The sequence below is a fragment of the Leuresthes tenuis genome, unplaced genomic scaffold (assembly GCF_036924035.1).
Source record: "Leuresthes tenuis unplaced genomic scaffold, fLeuTen1.0.hap1 SCAF_1, whole genome shotgun sequence".
NCBI classification, from domain to species: Eukaryota; Metazoa; Chordata; class Actinopteri; order Atheriniformes; family Atherinopsidae; genus Leuresthes; species Leuresthes tenuis.
The window spans coordinates 37,349,820-37,376,003 of record NW_027325355.1 but is presented as its reverse complement, the minus strand read 5'-3'; the positions used below and the strand labels follow the sequence as shown (position 1 = coordinate 37,376,003).

The 26,184-nt window shown below is 52.4% G+C and overlaps 1 protein-coding gene across 1 annotated transcript in view; it reads right to left on the bottom strand.

Annotated features, from left to right (window-relative positions):
• Window positions 1-1,758: 1,758 nt before the first annotated feature.
• cnot9 (CCR4-NOT transcription complex subunit 9) overlaps window positions 1,759-26,184 on the bottom strand; it is a 44,687-nt gene continuing 20,261 nt past the window's right edge. Inside the window, exon 8 of the mRNA XM_072379259.1 lies at window positions 1,759-2,794. Within this exon, the coding sequence (XP_072235360.1) occupies window positions 2,626-2,794 (169 nt within the window). The 3' untranslated portion in view covers window positions 1,759-2,625. The remainder of the gene's footprint in view (window positions 2,795-26,184) is intronic.

Genomic DNA, 26,184 nt, shown 5'->3' with positions numbered 1-26,184 from the left:
ACACAGGGAACACACAGGTAAAACACAGGTAACACACAGGGAACACACAGGGAACACGCAGGGAACACGCAGGGAACACACAGGGAACACGCAGGGAACACACAGGGAACACATACGTAACACACAGGGAACACATACGTAACACGCAGGGAACACACAGGGAACACACAGGGAACACACAGGGAACACGCAGGGAAATCGCAGGGAACACGCAGGGAACACACAGGGAACACACAGGGAACACACAGGGAACACACAGGGAACACACAGGGAACACACAGATAACACACAGGGAACACGCAGGTAACATACAGGTAACAAACAGGGAACACGCAGGGAACACACAGGGAACACGCAGGGAACACACAGGGAAGGCTCTGCCTCCCATTCTACTTTTAGAAACTCTGGGAACAACAAGTAAACCTGCAGTTTGGGAGCGAAGTGCTCTGTTAGGAAAATATATTACAATGAGATCTTTAAGATATGATGGAGCTCGGTCATTAAGAGCTTTACATGTGAGGAGAAGAATCTTAAATTCTATTCTGAATTTAACAGGGAGCCAATGAAGAGAAGCTAAAACTGGAGAAACATGATCTCTCCTGTTAGTTCTCAGCAGAACTCTGGCTGCAGCATTTTGGATCAGCTGGAGGCTTTTCAGAGAATATGTGGGACAGCCCAATAATAAAGAATTACAGTAGTCCGATCTTGAAGTAACAAATGCATGAACTAGTTTCTCTGCATCACCCTGAGACAGGATGTTCCTGATTTTAGCAATATTACGAAGGTGAAAGAGACAAGAGAGAAGAGAGTCAAGTTCTACTGGAGTAAAATTTAGGTAGCCGTCCTCTGTCATATCAGCACATGGCAGTGAAGAAAAGGATGATGAAATCAACTCTTTAAATCTGGTTACAGAATTCTCTGACAGACACCTTCTATATGTAGAATTCTTCTCAGAAACCGTGTAGTCAAGTAATGTAAATTCAAAAGTTATTAAAAAATGGTCAGACAAGACAGGGTTATGAGGGAACACTGTTAACTGTTCACTCTCAATGCCATAAGTCAGCACAAGGTCAAGGGTATGATTAAGGCAGTGAGTAGGTCTGTGAACACTTTGAGAAAATCCAATAGAGTCTAATATAGAATTAAAGTTAATATTTAGGCTGTCATTTTCAACATCTACATGAATATTAAAGTCACCCACTACAATGACTTTATCTGTACTCAGCACTAACTGGGATAAAAACTCTGAGAATTCAGACAGAAACTCAGAATAAGGGCCAGGTGGACGATACACAACAACAAACACAAGAGGTTTTTGTGATTTCCACTTTGGGAAAAACTGAGAATCAGAGATTCAAAAGAGCTAAAACTAATCTTTGGTCTAGGACTGATTAGTAACCCTGATCTGAAGATAGCTGCCACTCCTCCTCCTCTGCCTGTGGTTGGAGGAACGTGAACATTTAAATAGTCAGAGGGAGCTGATTCATTAATGCTAACTTACATCTGTTATGATGCATAACTATGGCAACAGGAATGCTTTTAACCTATTGGAGCAGCTAACTGAGATTGTAAAGGCCAAGTTATGCCTGGAATAGGCACAGGAGAAGGATCACAGAGCTGGTTAACAACAGATGGTGGAATCCTGGACCTGGCTGCAGGAACAACTCTAACAGCTCTCTGCTCAGCTTTAAGACTATCCAGGCAGACAGAGACTGCAGACAGAGCTGTAACAGTAAAGGAGGAGGATCACAGAGCTGGTTAACAACAGATGGTGGAATCTCGGACGTGTCACTGAGAAGGAGCGTCTCTGCAGCCGAGATGTTGAACTACTGGCTGTGAGTTTCTGTCCATGTTGTCTGCTGAGAGTTCACCTGAGTTACCTGCTGACACTGTGTGTGACATCATCAGATGAGTTGATGCCAAGCTACAGAAACAACAGCCCAACCCACTGATGGAGAGCTCTGAAGGTTTCTACATATTTGTCTGCCGATTTTTCTATCAATAGATGGCATAACTTTAATAACATTTCCCTTTGAGGATTAATGGAGTCATGAATGAATTACTTCATTTGTCTTCATATTTTTTTCTCAGAGCAAGTATAGTCTTACTACATGTGTAAAGCATGCATGTTCTGTTCTGGGAAGCTTATCACTAACATCAGATAGCGTCTGGTTTTTAAGTGATATACAGTGATACATTCATTGTTCTTTATTCGTCAAAAATTCTGTGTTCAGGAGCAGGGAGCAGTACTCTGGCACCTCCATCTGGTGTCAGACAGTCAAAGCAACTAAGCTGCATCCCAGTCTGACATAGACAGGAGAGTGTGAAGAAGTAAAATAGTACATATGTGGTTGTGTTGCATTGATTTGATCTTTTTATTTAGCAGCTCAGCTTCCATATCACCAGTTTATCATGAGGTGACATGTACAAGGCAGTGTAACATGAGCAGAATAAATGTGCCGTTAAACACTGTGAATAGTCTCCGACACTGTGGATCCACAGGAACAGAAGCTGTAGGCTGCAGCTCTGTCTTCAAGTCTCATAAAAACTGTCCATAACTGAAGGCTTGTCGTCTGTTTGGCAGTTCCTTGCTGGTGTTCTCAGGACATGAAAGGAAGTGGACGGTCACTGCTGGGGGAGAGGAATCCCCCGGAGGTCAGTGACCTGACCCTCCTGGAGGTTCTTCACGAGCTGGGCCAGCCAGCGTTTGGTGGTGGTGTCATCCTTCAGGACCTGAGAGAAGGTGGTGTCTTTGAGCTGGTCGGGGAGACACTGCCGCAAAGCTTCTCTGGCTCTGCAGATCATAGAACAAACACAGATATCACACAGGGAACACGCAGGGAACACGCAGGGAACACGCAGGGAACACGCAGGGAACACGCGGGTAACACACGGGTAACACACGGGTAACACACGGGTAACACACGGGTAACACACGGGTAACACACGGGTAACACACGGGTAACACATACGTAACACACAGGGAACACACGGGTAACACACAGGGAACACATACGTAACACACACGGAACACACGGGTAACACACAGGGAACACACAGAGAACACACAGGGAACACACGGGTAACACACGGGTAACACACGGGTAACACACGGGTAACACACGGGTAACACACGGGTAACACACGGGTAACACACGGGTAACACACGGGTAACACACAGGGAACACATACGTAACACACAGGGAACACACGGGTAACACACAGGGAACACATACGTAACACACAGGGAACACATACGTAACACACAGGGAACACACGGGTAACACACAGGGAACACATACGTAACACACAGGGAACACACGGGTAACACACAGGGAACACATACGTAACACACAGGGAACACACGGGTAACACACGGGTAACACACGGGTAACACACGGGTAACACACAGGGAACACATACGTAACACACAGGGAACACACAGGGAACACATACGTAACACACACGGAACACACGGGTAACACACGGGTAACACATACGTAACACACAGGGAACACACGGGTAACACACAGGGAACACATACGTAACACACAGGGAACACACGGGTAACACACAGGGAACACATACGTAACACACAGGGAACACACGGGTAACACACAGGGAACACATACGTAACACACACGGAACACACAGGGAACACACAGGGAACACACAGGGAACACATACGTAACACACAGGTAACACACAGGGAACACACAGGGAACACAGGGAACACAGGGAACACACAGGGAACACGCAGGGAACACACGGAAATCGCAGGGAACACACGGAAATCGCAGGGAACACGCAGGTAACACACAGGGAACACACAGGGAACACGCAGGGAACACACGGAAATCGCAGGGAACACACGGAAATCGCAGGGAACACGCAGGTAACACACAGGGAACACACAGGGAACACGCAGGGAACACACAGGGAACACACAGGGAACACATACGTAACACACAGGTAAAACACAGGTAACACACAGGGAACACACAGGGAACACGCAGGGAACACGCAGGGAACACGCAGGGAACACGCAGGGAACACACAGGTAACACACAGGGAACACACAGGGAACACACAGGGAACACACGGAAATCGCAGGGAACACACGGAAATCGCAGGGAACACACAGGGAACACACGGAAATCGCAGGGAACACACGGAAATCGCAGGGAACACGCAGGTAACACACAGGGAACACACAGGGAACACGCAGGGAACACACAGGGAACACACAGGGAACACGCAGGGAACACACAGGGAACACACAGGGAACACACAGGGAACACACAGGTAAAACACAGGTAACACACAGGGAACACGCAGGGAACACGCAGGGAACACGCAGGGAACACACAGGGAACACACAGGGAACACGCAGGGAACACGCAGGGAACACACAGGGAACACACAGGGAACACATACGTAACACGCAGGGAACACACAGGGAACACGCAGGGAACACACAGGGAACACATACGTAACAAACAGGGAACACACAGGGAACACACAGGGAACACACAGGGAACACACAGGTAACACAGAGGGAACACACAGGGAACACGCAAGGAACACGCAGGGAACACACAGGGAACACAGAGGGAACACACAGGGAACACGCAGGGAACACGCAGGGAACACATACGTAACACACAGGGAACACACAGGGAACACACAGGGAACACACAGATAACACACAGGGAACACGCAGGTAACATACAGGTAACAAACAGGGAACACGCAGGGAACACACAGGGAACACGCAGGAAACACACAGGGAACACGCAGGGAACACACAGGGAACACGCAGGGAACACGCAGGGAACACACAGGGAACACACAGGGAACACACAGGGAACACGCAGGGAACACGCAGGGAACACGCAGGGAACACACAGGGAACACATACGTAACACACAGGGAACACGCAGGGAACACGCAGGGAACACACAGGGAACACACAGGGAACACACAGGGAACACGCAGGGAACACACAGGGAACACACAGGTAAAACACAGGTAACACACAGGGAACACACAGGGAACACGCAGGGAACACGCAGGGAACACACAGGGAACACACAGGGAACACGCAGGGAACACGCAGGGAACACACAGGGAACACATACGTAACACACAGGGAACACATACGTAACACGCAGGGAACACACAGGGAACACGCAGGGAACACACAGGGAACACATACGTAACAAACAGGGAACACACAGGGAACACACAGGGAACACACAGGTAACACAGAGGGAACACACAGGGAACACGCAAGGAACACGCAGGGAACACACAGGGAACACAGAGGGAACACACAGGGAACACGCAGGGAACACGCAGGGAACACACAGGGAACACATACGTAACACACAGGGAACACACAGGGAACACACAGGGAACACACAGATAACACACAGGGAACACGCAGGTAACATACAGGTAACAAACAGGGAACACGCAGGGAACACACAGGGAACACGCAGGAAACACACAGGGAACACGCAGGGAACACACAGGGAACACGCAGGGAACACGCAGGGAACACACAGGGAACACACAGGGAACACACAGGGAACACGCAGGGAACACGCAGGGAACACGCAGGGAACACACAGGGAACACATACGTAACACACAGGGAACACGCAGGGAACACACAGGGAACACACAGGGAACACACAGGGAACACGCAGGGAACACGCAGGGAACACACAGGGAACACACAGGGAACACGCAGGGAACACGCAGGGAACACATACGTAACACACAGGGAACACATACGTAACACGCAGGGAACACACAGGGAACACACAGGTAACACACAGGGAACACATACGTAACACACAGGGAACACATACGTAACACACAGGGAACACATACGTAACACGCAGGGAACACACAGGGAACACACAGGTAACACACAGGGAACACATACGTAACACACAGGGAACACATACGTAACACGCAGGGAACACACAGGGAACACACAGGTAACACACAGGGAACACATACGTAACACGCAGGGAACACATACGTAACACACAGGGAACACATACGTAACACGCAGGGAACACACAGGGAACACACAGGTAACACACAGGGAACACATACGTAACACGCAGGGAACACACAGGTAACACACAGGGAACACACAGGGAACACACAGGGAACACACAGGGAAATCGCAGGGAACACGCAGGTAACACACAGGGAACACGCAGGGAACACATACGTAACACACAGGGAACACACAGGGAACACATACGTAACACACAGGGAACACACAGGGAACACATACGTAACACACAGGGAACACACAGGGAACACATACGTAACACACAGGGAACACACAGGTAACACACAGGGAACACACAGGGAACACACAGGGAACACAGAGATAACACACAGGGAACACGCAGGTAACACACAGGTAACACACAGGGAACACGCAGGGAACACACAGGGAACACGCAGGGAACACGCAGGGAACACACAGGGAACACATACGTAACACACAGGGAACACATACGTAACACGCAGGGAACACACAGGGAACACACAGGGAACACACAGGGAACACACAGGTAACACACAGGGAACACACAGGGAACACGCAGGGAACACGCAGGGAACACGCAGGGAACACGCAGGGAACACGCAGGGAACACACAGGGAACACGCAGGGAACACATACGTAACACACAGGGAACACATACGTAACACACAGGGAACACACAGGGAACACACAGGGAACACACAGGTAACACACAGGGAACACACAGGGAACACACAGGGAACACACAGGGAAATCGCAGGGAACACGCAGGTAACACACAGGGAACACGCAGGGAACACACAGGGAACACACAGGGAACACATCCGTAACACAGGGAACACGCAGGGAACACACAGGGAACACGCAGGGAACACACAGGGAACACATACGTAACACACAGGGAACACATACGTAACACGCAGGGAACACACAGGGAACACACAGGGAACACATACGTAACACACAGGGAACACACAGGGAACACGCAGGGAACACGCAGGGAACACAGAGGGAACACACAGGGAACACAGAGGGAACACACAGGGAACACTCAGGGAACACAGAGGGAACACACAGGGAACACGCAGGGAACACGCAGGGAACACGCAGGGAACACATACGTAACACATAGGGAACACACAGGGAACACACAGGGAACACACAGGTAACACAGAGGGAACACATACGTAACACACAGGGAACACACAGGGAACACACAGGGAACACACAGGGAACACAGAGGGAACACACAGGGAACACAGAGGGAACACACAGGGAACACTCAGGGAACACACAGGGAACACAGAGGGAACACACAGGGAACACGCAGGGAACACACAGGGAACACAGAGGGAACACACAGGGAACACGCAGGGAACACGCAGGGAACACATACGTAACACATAGGGAACACACAGGGAACACACAGGGAACACACAGGTAACACACAGGTAACACACAGGGAACACGCAGGGAACACACAGGGAACACGCAGGGAACACATACGTAACACACAGGGAACACATACGTAACACGCAGGGAACACGCAGGGAACACGCAGGGAACACGCAGGGAACACGCAGGGAACACGCAGGAAACACGCAGGGAACACGCAGGGAACACGCAGGTAACACGCAGGGAACACGCAGGGAACACGCAGGGAACACACAGAGAACACACAGGGAACACACACGTAACACACAGGGAACACACAGGGAACACGCAGGGAACACGCAGGGAACACACAGGTAACACACGGGTAAAACACGGGTAACACACAGGTAACACACGGGTAACACACAGGGAACACACAGGGAAATCGCAGGGAACACGCAGGGAACACACAAGGAACACACAAGGAACACGCAGGGAACACGCAGGGAACACGCAGGGAACACGCAGGGAACACGCAGGTAACACACAGGGAACACGCAGGGAACACACAGGGAACACACAGGGAAATCGCAGGGAACACGCAGGAAACACACAGGGAACAAGCAGGGAACACGCAGGGAACACACGGGTAACACACGGGTAACACACAGGGAACACATACGTAACACACAGGGAACACACGGGTAACACACAGGGAACACATACGTAACACACAGGGAACACATACGTAACACACAGGGAACACACGGGTAACACACAGGGAACACATACGTAACACACAGGGAACACACGGGTAACACACAGGGAACACATACGTAACACACAGGGAACACACGGGTAACACACGGGTAACACACGGGTAACACACGGGTAACACACAGGGAACACATACGTAACACACAGGGAACACACAGGGAACACATACGTAACACACACGGAACACACGGGTAACACATACGTAACACACAGGGAACACACGGGTAACACACAGGGAACACATACGTAACACACAGGGAACACACGGGTAACACACAGGGAACACATACGTAACACACAGGGAACACACGGGTAACACACAGGGAACACATACGTAACACACACGGAACACACAGGGAACACACAGGGAACACATACGTAACACACAGGTAACACACAGGGAACACACAGGGAACACACAGGGAACACAGGGAACACAGGGAACACACAGGGAACACGCAGGGAACACACGGAAATCGCAGGGAACACACGGAAATCGCAGGGAACACGCAGGTAACACACAGGGAACACACAGGGAACACGCAGGGAACACACGGAAATCGCAGGGAACACACGGAAATCGCAGGGAACACGCAGGTAACACACAGGGAACACACAGGGAACACGCAGGGAACACACAGGGAACACACAGGGAACACATACGTAACACACAGGTAAAACACAGGTAACACACAGGGAACACACAGGGAACACGCAGGGAACACGCAGGGAACACGCAGGGAACACGCAGGGAACACACAGGTAACACACAGGGAACACACAGGGAACACACAGGGAACACACGGAAATCGCAGGGAACACACGGAAATCGCAGGGAACACACAGGGAACACGCAGGGAACACACAGGGAACACACAGGGAACACACGGAAATCGCAGGGAACACACGGAAATCGCAGGGAACACGCAGGTAACACACAGGGAACACACAGGGAACACGCAGGGAACACACAGGGAACACACAGGGAACACGCAGGGAACACACAGGGAACACACAGGGAACACACAGGGAACACACAGGTAAAACACAGGTAACACACAGGGAACACACAGGGAACACGCAGGGAACACGCAGGGAACACACAGGGAACACACAGGGAACACGCAGGGAACACGCAGGGAACACACAGGGAACACACAGGGAACACATACGTAACACGCAGGGAACACACAGGGAACACGCAGGGAACACACAGGGAACACATACGTAACAAACAGGGAACACACAGGGAACACACAGGGAACACACAGGGAACACACAGGTAACACAGAGGGAACACACAGGGAACACGCAAGGAACACGCAGGGAACACACAGGGAACACAGAGGGAACACACAGGGAACACGCAGGGAACACGCAGGGAACACATACGTAACACACAGGGAACACACAGGGAACACACAGGGAACACACAGATAACACACAGGGAACACGCAGGTAACATACAGGTAACAAACAGGGAACACGCAGGGAACACACAGGGAACACGCAGGAAACACACAGGGAACACGCAGGGAACACACAGGGAACACGCAGGGAACACGCAGGGAACACACAGGGAACACACAGGGAACACGCAGGGAACACGCAGGGAACACGCAGGGAACACGCAGGGAACACACAGGGAACACATACGTAACACACAGGGAACACGCAGGGAACACGCAGGGAACACACAGGGAACACACAGGGAACACACAGGGAACACGCAGGGAACACACAGGGAACACACAGGTAAAACACAGGTAACACACAGGGAACACACAGGGAACACGCAGGGAACACGCAGGGAACACACAGGGAACACACAGGGAACACGCAGGGAACACGCAGGGAACACACAGGGAACACATACGTAACACACAGGGAACACATACGTAACACGCAGGGAACACACAGGGAACACGCAGGGAACACACAGGGAACACATACGTAACAAACAGGGAACACACAGGGAACACACAGGGAACACACAGGGAACACACAGGTAACACAGAGGGAACACACAGGGAACACGCAAGGAACACGCAGGGAACACACAGGGAACACAGAGGGAACACACAGGGAACACGCAGGGAACACGCAGGGAACACACAGGGAACACATACGTAACACACAGGGAACACACAGGGAACACACAGGGAACACACAGATAACACACAGGGAACACGCAGGTAACATACAGGTAACAAACAGGGAACACGCAGGGAACACACAGGGAACACGCAGGAAACACACAGGGAACACGCAGGGAACACACAGGGAACACGCAGGGAACACGCAGGGAACACACAGGGAACACACAGGGAACACGCAGGGAACACGCAGGGAACACGCAGGGAACACACAGGGAACACATACGTAACACACAGGGAACACGCAGGGAACACGCAGGGAACACACAGGGAACACACAGGGAACACACAGGGAACACGCAGGGAACACGCAGGGAACACACAGGGAACACACAGGGAACACGCAGGGAACACGCAGGGAACACATACGTAACACACAGGGAACACATACGTAACACGCAGGGAACACACAGGGAACACACAGGTAACACACAGGGAACACATACGTAACACACAGGGAACACATACGTAACACACAGGGAACACATACGTAACACGCAGGGAACACACAGGGAACACACAGGTAACACACAGGGAACACATACGTAACACACAGGGAACACATACGTAACACGCAGGGAACACACAGGGAACACACAGGTAACACACAGGGAACACATACGTAACACGCAGGGAACACATACGTAACACACAGGGAACACATACGTAACACGCAGGGAACACACAGGGAACACACAGGTAACACACAGGGAACACATACGTAACACGCAGGGAACACACAGGTAACACACAGGGAACACACAGGGAACACACAGGGAACACACAGGGAAATCGCAGGGAACACGCAGGTAACACACAGGGAACACGCAGGGAACACATACGTAACACACAGGGAACACACAGGGAACACATACGTAACACACAGGGAACACACAGGGAACACATACGTAACACACAGGGAACACACAGGGAACACATACGTAACACACAGGGAACACACAGGTAACACACAGGGAACACACAGGGAACACACAGGGAACACAGAGATAACACACAGGGAACACGCAGGTAACACACAGGTAACACACAGGGAACACGCAGGGAACACACAGGGAACACGCAGGGAACACGCAGGGAACACACAGGGAACACATACGTAACACACAGGGAACACATACGTAACACGCAGGGAACACACAGGGAACACACAGGGAACACACAGGGAACACACAGGTAACACACAGGGAACACACAGGGAACACGCAGGGAACACGCAGGGAACACGCAGGGAACACGCAGGGAACACGCAGGGAACACGCAGGGAACACACAGGGAACACGCAGGGAACACATACGTAACACACAGGGAACACATACGTAACACACAGGGAACACACAGGGAACACACAGGGAACACACAGGTAACACACAGGGAACACACAGGGAACACACAGGGAACACACAGGGAAATCGCAGGGAACACGCAGGTAACACACAGGGAACACGCAGGGAACACACAGGGAACACACAGGGAACACATCCGTAACACAGGGAACACGCAGGGAACACACAGGGAACACGCAGGGAACACACAGGGAACACATACGTAACACACAGGGAACACATACGTAACACGCAGGGAACACACAGGGAACACACAGGGAACACATACGTAACACACAGGGAACACACAGGGAACACGCAGGGAACACGCAGGGAACACAGAGGGAACACACAGGGAACACAGAGGGAACACACAGGGAACACTCAGGGAACACAGAGGGAACACACAGGGAACACGCAGGGAACACGCAGGGAACACGCAGGGAACACATACGTAACACATAGGGAACACACAGGGAACACACAGGGAACACACAGGTAACACAGAGGGAACACATACGTAACACACAGGGAACACACAGGGAACACACAGGGAACACACAGGGAACACAGAGGGAACACACAGGGAACACAGAGGGAACACACAGGGAACACTCAGGGAACACACAGGGAACACAGAGGGAACACACAGGGAACACGCAGGGAACACACAGGGAACACAGAGGGAACACACAGGGAACACGCAGGGAACACGCAGGGAACACATACGTAACACATAGGGAACACACAGGGAACACACAGGGAACACACAGGTAACACACAGGTAACACACAGGGAACACGCAGGGAACACACAGGGAACACGCAGGGAACACATACGTAACACACAGGGAACACATACGTAACACGCAGGGAACACGCAGGGAACACGCAGGGAACACGCAGGGAACACGCAGGAAACACGCAGGGAACACGCAGGGAACACGCAGGTAACACGCAGGGAACACGCAGGGAACACGCAGGGAACACACAGAGAACACACAGGGAACACACACGTAACACACAGGGAACACACAGGGAACACGCAGGGAACACGCAGGGAACACACAGGTAACACACGGGTAAAACACGGGTAACACACAGGTAACACACGGGTAACACACAGGGAACACACAGGGAAATCGCAGGGAACACGCAGGGAACACACAGGTAACACACAAGGAACACACAAGGAACACGCAGGGAACACGCAGGGAACACGCAGGGAACACGCAGGGAACACGCAGGTAACACACAGGGAACACGCAGGGAACACGCAGGGAACACGCAGGGAACACGCAGGGAACACGCAGGGAACACGCAGGAAACACGCAGGGAACACGCAGGGAACACGCGGGGAACACACAGGGAACACACAGGGAACACACAGGGAACACATATGTAACACGCAGGGAACACGCAGGTAACACAGGGAACACGCAGGGAACACGCAGGGAACACACAGAGAACACACAGGGAACACACACGTAACACACAGGGAACACGCAGGGAACACGCAGGGAACACGCAGGGAACACACAGGTAACACACGGGTAACACACGGGTAACACACGGGTAACACACAGGGAACACACAGGGAAATCGCAGGGAACACGCAGGGAACACACAGGTAACACACAAGGAACACACAGGGAACACACAGGGAACACACAGGGAACACACAGGTAACACACGGGTAACACACGGGTAACACACAGGGAACACACAGGGAACACACAGGGAATTCGCAGGGAACACGCAGGGAACACACAGGTAACACACAGGTAACACGAAGGGAACACGCAGGGAAATCGCAGGGAACACAGGTAACACATACGTAACACACAGGGAACACACAGGGAACACACAGGTAACACACAGGGAACACATACGTAACACGCAGGGAACACACAGGTAACACGCAGGGAACACGCAGGGAACACGCAGGGAACACGCAGGGAACACGCAGGGAACACACAGAGAACACACAGGGAACACACACGTAACACACAGGGAACACACAGGGAACACGCAGGGAACACGCAGGGAACACACAGGTAACACACAGGTAAAACACGGGTAACACACAGGTAACACACGGGTAACACACAGGGAACACACAGGGAAATCGCAGGGAACACGCAGGGAACACACAGGTAACACACAAGGAACACACAAGGAACACGCAGGGAACACGCAGGGAACACGCAGGGAACACGCAGGGAACACGCAGGTAACACACAGGGAACACACAGGGAACACGCAGGGAACACGCAGGGAACACGCAGGGAACACACAGGTAACACAGGGAACACGCAGGGAACACGCAGGGAACACGCAGGAAACACGCAGGAAACACGCAGGGAACACATACGTAACACACACGGAACACACAGGGAACACACAGGGAACACACAGGGAACACATACGTAACACACAGGTAACACACAGGGAACACACAGGGAACACACAGGGAACACAGGGAACACAGGGAACACACAGGGAACACGCAGGGAACACACGGAAATCGCAGGGAACACACGGAAATCGCAGGGAACACGCAGGTAACACACAGGGAACACACAGGGAACACGCAGGGAACACACGGAAATCGCAGGGAACACACGGAAATCGCAGGGAACACGCAGGTAACACACAGGGAACACACAGGGAACACGCAGGGAACACACAGGGAACACACAGGGAACACATACGTAACACACAGGTAAAACACAGGTAACACACAGGGAACACACAGGGAAAACACAGGGAACACATACGTAACACACAGGTAAAACACAGGTAACACACAGGGAACACACAGGGAACACGCAGGGAACACGCAGGGAACACGCAAGGAACACACAGGTAACACACAGGGAACACACAGGGAACACACAGGGAACACACGGAAATCGCAGGGAACACACGGAAATCGCAGGGAACACACAGGGAACACGCAGGGAACACACAGGGAACACACAGGGAACACACGGAAATCGCAGGGAACACACGGAAATCGCAGGGAACACGCAGGTAACACACAGGGAACACACAGGGAACACGCAGGGAACACACAGGGAACACACAGGGAACACGCAGGGAACACACAGGGAACACACAGGGAACACACAGGGAACACACAGGTAAAACACAGGTAACACACAGGGAACACACAGGGAACACGCAGGGAACACGCAGGGAACACACAGGGAACACACAGGGAACACGCAGGGAACACGCAGGGAACACACAGGGAACACACAGGGAACACATACGTAACACGCAGGGAACACACAGGGAACACGCAGGGAACACACAGGGAACACATACGTAACAAACAGGGAACACACAGGGAACACACAGGGAACACACAGGGAACACACAGGTAACACAGAGGGAACACACAGGGAACACGCAAGGAACACGCAGGGAACACACAGGGAACACAGAGGGAACACACAGGGAACACGCAGGGAACACGCAGGGAACACATACGTAACACACAGGGAACACACAGGGAACACACAGGGAACACACAGATAACACACAGGGAACACGCAGGTAACATACAGGTAACAAACAGGGAACACGCAGGGAACACGCAGGGAACACGCAGGAAACACACAGGGAACACGCAGGGAACACACAGGGAACACGCAGGGAACACGCAGGGAACACACAGGGAACACACAGGGAACACACAGGGAACACGCAGGGAACACGCAGGGAACACGCAGGGAACACGCAGGGAACACACAGGGAACACATACGTAACACACAGGGAACACGCAGGGAACACGCAGGGAACACACAGGGAACACACAGGGAACACACAGGGAACACGCAGGGAACACACAGGGAACACACAGGTAAAACACAGGTAACACACAGGGAACACACAGGGAACACGCAGGGAACACGCAGGGAACACACAGGGAACACACAGGGAACACGCAGGGAACACGCAGGGAACACACAGGGAACACATACGTAACACACAGGGAACACATACGTAACACGCAGGGAACACACAGGGAACACGCAGGGAACACACAGGGAACACATACGTAACAAACAGGGAACACACAGGGAACACACAGGGAACACACAGGGAACACACAGGTAACACAGAGGGAACACACAGGGAACACGCAAGGAACACGCAGGGAACACACAGGGAACACAGAGGGAACACACAGGGAACACGCAGGGAACACGCAGGGAACACACAGGGAACACATACGTAACACACAGGGAACACACAGGGAACACACAGGGAACACACAGATAACACACAGGGAACACGCAGGTAACACACAGGTAACAAACAGGGAACACGCAGGGAACACACAGGGAACACGCAGGAAACACACAGGGAACACGCAGGGAACACACAGGGAACACGCAGGGAACACGCAGGGAACACACAGGGAACACACAGGGAACACACAGATAACACACAGGGAACACGCAGGTAACACACAGGTAACAAACAGGGAACACGCAGGGAACACACAGGGAACACGCAGGAAACACACAGGGAACACACAGGGAACACACAGGGAACACGCAGGGAACACGCAGGGAACACATACGTAACACACAGGGAACACATACGTAACACGCAGGGAACACACAGGGAACACACAGGTAACACACAGGGAACACATACGTAACACACAGGGAACACATACGTAACACACAGGGAACACATACGTAACACGCAGGGAACACACAGGGAACACACAGGTAACACACAGGGAACACATACGTAACACACAGGGAACACATACGTAACACGCAGGGAACACACAGGGAACACACAGGTAACACACAGGGAACACATACGTAACACGCAGGGAACACATACGTAACACACAGGGAACACATACGTAACACGCAGGGAACACACAGGGAACACACAGGTAACACACAGGGAACACATACGTAACACGCAGGGAACACACAGGTAACACACAGGGAACACACAGGGAACACACAGGGAACACACAGGGAAATCGCAGGGAACACGCAGGTAACACACAGGGAACACGCAGGGAACACATACGTAACACACAGGGAACACACAGGGAACACATACGTAACACACAGGGAACACACAGGGAACACATACGTAACACACAGGGAACACATACGTAACACACAGGGAACACACAGGTAACACACAGGGAACACACAGGGAACACACAGGGAACACAGAGATAACACACAGGGAACACGCAGGTAACACACAGGTAACACGCAGGGAACACGCAGGGAACACACAGGGAACACGCAGGGCACACGCAGGGAACACACAGGGAACACATACGTAACACACAGGGAACACATACGTAACACGCAGGGAACACACAGGGAACACACAGGGAACACACAGGGAACACACAGGTAACACACAGGGAACACACAGGGAACACGCAGGGAACACGCAGGGAACACGCAGGGAACACGCAGGGAACACACAGGGAACACACAGGGAACACGCAGGGAACACATACGTAACACACAGGGAACACATACGTAACACACAGGGAACACACAGGGAACACACAGGGAACACACAGGGAACACATACGTAACACACAGGGAACACATACGTAACACGCAGGGAACACACAGGTAACACACAGGGAACACACAGGGAACACACAGGGAACACACAGGGAAATCGCAGGGAACACGCAGGTAACACACAGGGAACACGCAGGGAACACACAGGGAACACACAGGGAACACATACGTAACACAGGGAACACACAGGGAACACATACGTAACACACAGGGAACACACAGGGAACACATACGTAACACACAGGGAACACACAGGTAACACACAGGGAACACACAGGGAACACACAGGGAACACACAGGGAACACGCAGGTAACACACAGGGAACACGCAGGGAACACACAGGGAACACGCAGGGAACACACAGGGAACACATACGTAACACACAGGGAACACATACGTAACACGCAGGGAACACACAGGGAACACACAGGGAACACATACGTAACACACAGGGAACACACAGGGAACACGCAGGGAACACGCAGGGAACACAGAGGGAACACACAGGGAACACAGAGGGAACACACAGGGAACACTCAGGGAACACAGAGGGACCACACAGGGAACACGCAGGGAACACGCAGGGAACACATACGTAACACATAGGGAACACACAGGGAACACACAGGTAACACAGAGGGAACACATACGTAACACACAGGGAACACACAGGGAACACACAGGGAACACACAGGGAACACAGAGGGAACACACAGGGAACACAGAGGGAACACACAGGGAACACTCAGGGAACACACAGGGAACACAGAGGGAACACACAGGGAACACGCAGGGAACACACAGGGAACACAGAGGGAACACACAGGGAACACGCAGGGAACACGCAGGGAACACATACGTAACACATAGGGAACACACAGGGAACACACAGGGAACACACAGGTAACACACAGGTAACACACAGGTAACACACAGGGAACACGCAGGGAACACACAGGGAACACGCAGGGAACACATACGTAACACACAGGGAACACATACGTAACACGCAGGGAACACGCAGGGAACACGCAGGGAACACGCAGGGAACACGCAGGAAACACGCAGGGAACACGCAGGGAACACGCAGGTAACACGCAGGGAACACGCAGGGAACACGCAGGGAACACACAGAGAACACACAGGGAACACACACGTAACACACAGGGAACACGCAGGGAACACGCAGGGAACACGCAGGGAACACACAGGTAACACACAGGTAAAACACGGGTAACACAGAGGTAACACACGGGTAACACACAGGGAACACACAGGGAAATCGCAGGGAACACGCAGGGAACACACAGGTAACACACAAGGAACACACAAGGAACACGCAGGGAACACGCAGGGAACACGCAGGGAACACGCAGGGAACACGCAGGTAACACACAGGGAACACGCAGGGAACACGCAGGGAACACGCAGGGAACACGCAGGGAACACACAGGGAACACGCAGGGAACACGCAGGGAACACGCAGGAAACACGCAGGGAACACGCAGGGAACACGCAGGGAACACGCAGGGAACACGCAGGTAACACAGGGAACACGCAGGGAACACGCAGGGAACACACAGAGAACACACAGGGAACACACACGTAACACACAGGGAACACGCAGGGAACACGCAGGGAACACGCAGGGAACACGCAGGGAACACACAGGTAACACACAGGTAACACACGGGTAACACACAGGTAACACACGGGTAACACACAGGGAACACACAGGGAAATCGCAGGGAACACGCAGGGAACACACAGGTAACACACAAGGAACACACAGGGAACACACAGGGAACACACAGGGAACACACAGGTAACACACGGGTAACACACGGGTAACACACGGGTAACACACGGGTAACACACAGGGAACACACAGGGAACACACAGGGAATTCGCAGGGAACACGCAGGGAACACACAGGTAACACACAGGTAACACGAAGGGAACACGCAGGGAAATCGCAGGGAACACAGGTAACACATACGTAACACACAGGGAACACACAGGGAACACACAGGTAACACACAGGGAACACATACGTAACACGCAGGGAACACACAGGTAACACGCAGGGAACACGCAGGGAACACGCAGGGAACACGCAGGGAACACACAGAGAACACACAGGGAACACACACGTAACACACAGGGAACACACAGGGAACACGCAGGGAACACGCAGGGAACACGCAGGGAACACACAGGTAACACACGGGTAAAACACGGGTAACACACAGGTAACACACGGGTAACACACAGGGAACACACAGGGAAATCGCAGGGAACACGCAGGGAACACACAGGTAACACACAAGGAACACACAAGGAACACGCAGGGAACACGCAGGGAACACGCAGGGAACACGCAGGGAACACGCAGGTAACACACAGGGAACACACAGGGAACACGCAGGGAACACGCAGGGAACACGCAGGGAACACGCAGGGAACACACAGGTAACACAGGGAACACGCAGGGAACACGCAGGGAACACGCAGGAAACACGCAGGAAACACGCAGGGAACACGCAGGGAACACGCAGGTAACACAGGGAACACGCAGGGAACACGCAGGGAACACACAGAGAACACACAGGGAACACACACGTAACACACAGGGAACACGCAGGGAACACGCAGGGAAAACACGGGTAACACACAGGTAACACACGGGTAACACACAGGGAACACACAGGGAAATCGCAGGGAACACGCAGGGAACACACAGGTAACACACAAGGAACACACAGGGAACACACAGGGAACACACAGGGAACACACAGGTAACACACGGGTAACACACGGGTAACACACAGGGAACACACAGGGAACACACAGGGAATTCGCAGGGAACACGCAGGGAACACACAGGTAACACGAAGGGAACACGCAGGGAAATCGCAGGGAACACAGGTAACACATACGTAACACACAGGGAACACACGGGTAACACACAGGGAACACATACGTAACACACACGGAACACACGGGTAACACACAGGGAACACACGGGTAACACACGGGTAACACACGGGTAACACACGGGTAACACACAGGTAACACACGGGTAACACACAGGGAACACATACGTAACACACAGGGAACACATACGTAACACACAGGGAACACACGGGTAACACACAGGGAACACATACGTAACACACACGGAACACACGGGTAACACACGGGTAACACACGGGTAACACACGGGTAACACATACGTAACACACAGGGAACACACGGGTAACACACGGGTAACACACAGGGAACACATACGTAACACACAGGGAACACACGGGTAACACACAGGGAACACATACGTAACACACAGGGAACACACGGGTAACACACAGGGAACACATACGTAACACACACGGAACACACAGGTAACACACAGGGAACACATACGTAACACACAGGTAACACACAGGGAACACACAGGGAACACAGGGAACACACAGGGAACACGCAGGGAACACACGGAAATCGCAGGGAACACACGGAAATCGCAGGGAACACGCAGGTAACACACAGGGAACACACAGGGAACACGCAGGGAACACACGGAAATCGCAGGGAACACACGGAAATCGCAGGGAACACGCAGGTAACACACAGGGAACACGCAGGGAACACACAGGGAACACACAGGGAACACATACGTAACACACAGGTAAAACACAGGTAACACACAGGGAACACACAGGGAACACACAGGGAACACATACGTAACACACAGGTAAAACACAGGTAACACACAGGGAACACGCAGGGAACACGCAGGGAACACGCAGGGAACACGCAGGGAACACACAGGGAACACACAGGTAACACACAGGGAACACACAGGGAACACACAGGGAACACACGGAAATCGCAGGGAACACACGGAAATCGCAGGGAACACACAGGGAACACGCAGGGAACACACAGGGAACACACAGGGAACACACGGAAATCGCAGGGAACACACGGAAATCGCAGGGAACACGCAGGTAACACACAGGGAACACACAGGGAACACGCAGGGAACACACAGGGAACACACAGGTAAAACACAGGTAACACACAGGGAACACACAGGGAACACGCAGGGAACACGCAGGGAACACACAGGGAACACACAGGGAACACGCAGGGAACACACAGGGAACACATACGTAACACACAGGGAACACACAGGGAACACACAGGGAACACACAGGTAACACAGAGGGAACACACAGGGAACACGCAAGGAACACGCAGGGAACACACAGGGAACACAGAGGGAACACACAGGGAACACGCAGGGAACACACAGGGAACACATACGTAACACACAGGGAACACACAGGGAACACACAGGGAACACACAGATAACACACAGGGAACACGCAGGTAACATACAGGTAACAAACAGGGAACACGCAGGAAACACACAGGGAACACGCAGGGAACACACAGGGAACACGCAGGGAACACGCAGGGAACACACAGGGAACACATACGTAACACAGGGAACACACAGGGAACACATACGTAACACACAGGGAACACACAGGGAACACATACGTAACACACAGGGAACACACAGGTAACACACAGGGAACACACAGGGAACACACAGGGAACACACAGGGAACACGCAGGTAACACACAGGTAACACACAGGGAACACGCAGGGAACACACAGGGAACACGCAGGGAACACACAGGGAACAAATACGTAACACGCAGGGAACACACAGGGAACACATACGTAACACACAGGGAACACACAGGGAACACGCAGGGAACACGCAGGGAACACAGAGGGAACACACAGGGAACACAGAGGGAACACACAGGGAACACTCAGGGAACACAGAGGGAACACACAGGGAACACGCAGGGAACACGCAGGGAACACATACGTAACACATAGGGAACACACAGGGAACACACAGGGAACACACAGGTAACACAGAGGGAACACATACGTAACACACAGGGAACACACAGGGAACACACAGGGAACACAGAGGGAACACACAGGGAACACACAGGGAACACACAGGGAACACGCAGGGAACACATACGTAACACACAGGGAACACACAGGGAACACACAGGGAACACACAGGGAACACAGAGGGAACACACAGGGAACACACAGGGAACACAGAGGGAACACGCAGGGAACACACAGGGAACACTCAGGGAACACGCAGGGAACACACAGGGAACACGCAGGGAACACACAGGGAACACAGAGGGAACACACAGGGAACACGCAGGGAACACGCAGGGAACACATACGTAACACACAGGGAACACACAGGGAACACACAGGGAACACACAGGTAACACACAGGTAACACACAGGGAACACGCAGGGAACACACAGGGAACACGCAGGGAACACATACGTAACACACAGGGAACACATACGTAACACGCAGGGAACACGCAGGGAACACGCAGGAAACACGCAGGGAACACGCAGGGAACACACAGGTAACACGCAGGGAACACGCAGGGAACACGCAGGGAACACACAGAGAACACACAGAGAACACACAGGGAACACACACGTAACACACAGGGAACACACAGGGAACACGCAGGGAACACGCAGGGAACACACAGGTAACACACAGGTAAAACACGGGTAACACACAGGTAACACACGGGTAACACACAGGGAACACACAGGGAAATCGCAGGGAACACGCAGGGAACACACAGGTAACACACAAGGAACACACAAGGAACACGCAGGGAACACGCAGGGAACACACAGGTAACACACAGGGAACACGCAGGGAACACGCAGGGAACACGCAGGGAACACGCAGGGAACACACAGGTAACACAGGGAACACGCAGGGAACACGCAGGGAACACGCAGGAAACACGCAGGGAACACGCAGGGAACACAGGGAACACGCAGGGAACACGCAGGGAACACACAGAGAACACACAGGGAACACACACGTAACACACAGGGAACACGCAGGGAACACGCAGGGAACATGCAGGGAACACACAGGTAACACACAGGTAACACACGGGTAACACACGGGTAACACACGGGTAACACACAGGGAACACACAGGGAAATCGCAGGGAACACGCAGGGAACACACAGGTAACACACAAGGAACACACAGGGAACACACAGGGAACACACAGGGAACACGCAGGGAACACACAGGTAACACACAGGTAACACACGGGTAACACACAGGGAACACACAGGGAACACGCAGGGAACACACAGGGAATTCGCAGGGAACACGCAGGGAACACACAGGTAACACACAGGTAACACGAAGGGAACACGCAGGGAAATCGCAGGGAACACAGGTAACACACAAGGAACACACAGGTAACACACAGGGAACACATACGTAACACACAGGTAACACACAGGTAACACACAGGGAACACGCAGGGAACACACAGGTAACACGCAGGGAACACGCAGGGAACACGCAGGGAACACACAGAGAACACACAGGGAACACACACGTAACACACAGGGAACACACAGGGAACACGCAGGGAACACGCAGGGAACACACAGGTAACACATAGGTAAAACACGGGTAACACACAGGTAACACATGGGTAACACACAGGGAACACACAGGGAAATCGCAGGGAACACGCAGGGAACACACAGGTAACACACAAGGAACACACAAGGAACACGCAGGGAACACGCAGGGAACACGCAGGGAACACACAGGTAACACACAGGGAACACACAGGGAACACGCAGGGAACACGCAGGGAACACGCAGGGAACACACAGGTAACACAGGGAACACGCAGGGAACACGCAGGAAACACGCAGGGAACACGCAGGGAACACGCAGGTAACACAGGGAACACGCAGGGAACACACAGAGAACACACAGGGAACACACACGTAACACACAGGGAACACGCAGGGAACACGCAGGGAACACGCAGGGAACACACAGGTAACACACAGGTAACACACGGGTAACACACGGGTAACACACAGGGAACACACAGGGAAATCGCAGGGAACACGCAGGGAACACACAGGTAACACACAAGGAACACACAGGGAACACACAGGGAACACACAGGGAACACACAGGTAACACACGGGTAACACACGGGTAACACACAGGGAACACACAGGGAACACACAGGGAATTCGCAGGGAACACGCAGGGAACACACAGGTAACACACAGGTAACACGAAGGGAACACGCAGGGAAATCGCAGGGAACACAGGTAACACACAAGGAACACACAGGTAACACACAGGGAACACATACGTAACACACAGGTAACACACAGGTAACACACAGGGAACACGCAGGGAAATCGCAGGGAACACACAGGGAACACACAGGGAACACACAGGTAACACACAGGTAACACACAGGGAACACACAGGGAACACATACGTAACACACAGGGAACACACAGGGAACACGCAGGGAACACGCAGGGAACACACAGGGAACACACACGTAACACACAGGGAACACACAGGGAACACACAGTAAACACACAGGTAACACACAGGGAACACACAGGTAACACATACGTAACACACAGGGAACACACAGGTAACACACAGGTAACACACAGGGAACACATACGTAACACACAGGGAACACACAGGGAACACACAGGGAAATCGCAGCGAAAACGCAGGTAACACACAGGGAACACATACGTAACACACAGGGAACACACAGGGAAAACGCAGGTAACACACAGGGAACACATACGTAACACACAGGGAACACACGGGTAACACACAGGTAACACACAGGTAACACACAGGGAACACATACGTAACACACAGGGAACACACAGGTAACACACAGGTAACACACAGGGAACACACAGGGAACACACAGGGAACACACAGGGAAATCGCAGGGAACACGCAGGGAACACATACGTAACACACAGGGAACACACAGGGAACACATACGTAACACACGGGTAACACACAGGGAACACATACGTAACACACAGGGAACACACAGGGAACACACAGGTAACACACAGGTAACACACAGGGAACACATACGTAACACACAGGGAACACACAGGGAACACATACGTAACACACGGGTAACACACAGGGAACACACAGGGAACACACAGGTAACACACAGGGAACACACAGGGAACACACAGGGAACACATACGTAACACACAGGGAACACACAGGGAACACACAGGGAAATCGCAGGGAAATCGCAGGGAACACACAGGGAACACACAGGGAACACACAGGGAACACATACGTAACACACAGGGAACACACAGGTAACACACAGGGAACACACAGGTAACACAAAGGGAACACATACGTAACACATACGTAACACACGGGTAACACACTGGGAACACACAGGTAACACACAGGGAACACACAGGTAACACATACGTAACACACGGGTAACACACTGGGAACACACAGGTAACACACAGGTAACACACAGGGAACACACAGGGAACACACAGGGAACACACAGGTAACACACAGGTAACACACAGGTAACACACAGGGAACACACAGGTAACACACAGGGAACACACAGGTAACACACAGGGAACACATACGTAACACACGGGTAACACACTGGGAACACACAGGTAACACACAGGGAACACACAGGTAACACACAGGGAACACACAGGGAACACATACGTAACACACAGGGAACACACAGGGAACACATACGTAACACATACGTAACACACGGGTAACACACTGGGAACACACAGGTAACACACAGGGAACACACAGGGAACACACAGGGAACACATACGTAACACACATGTAACACACAGGTAACACACAGGGAACACATACGTAACA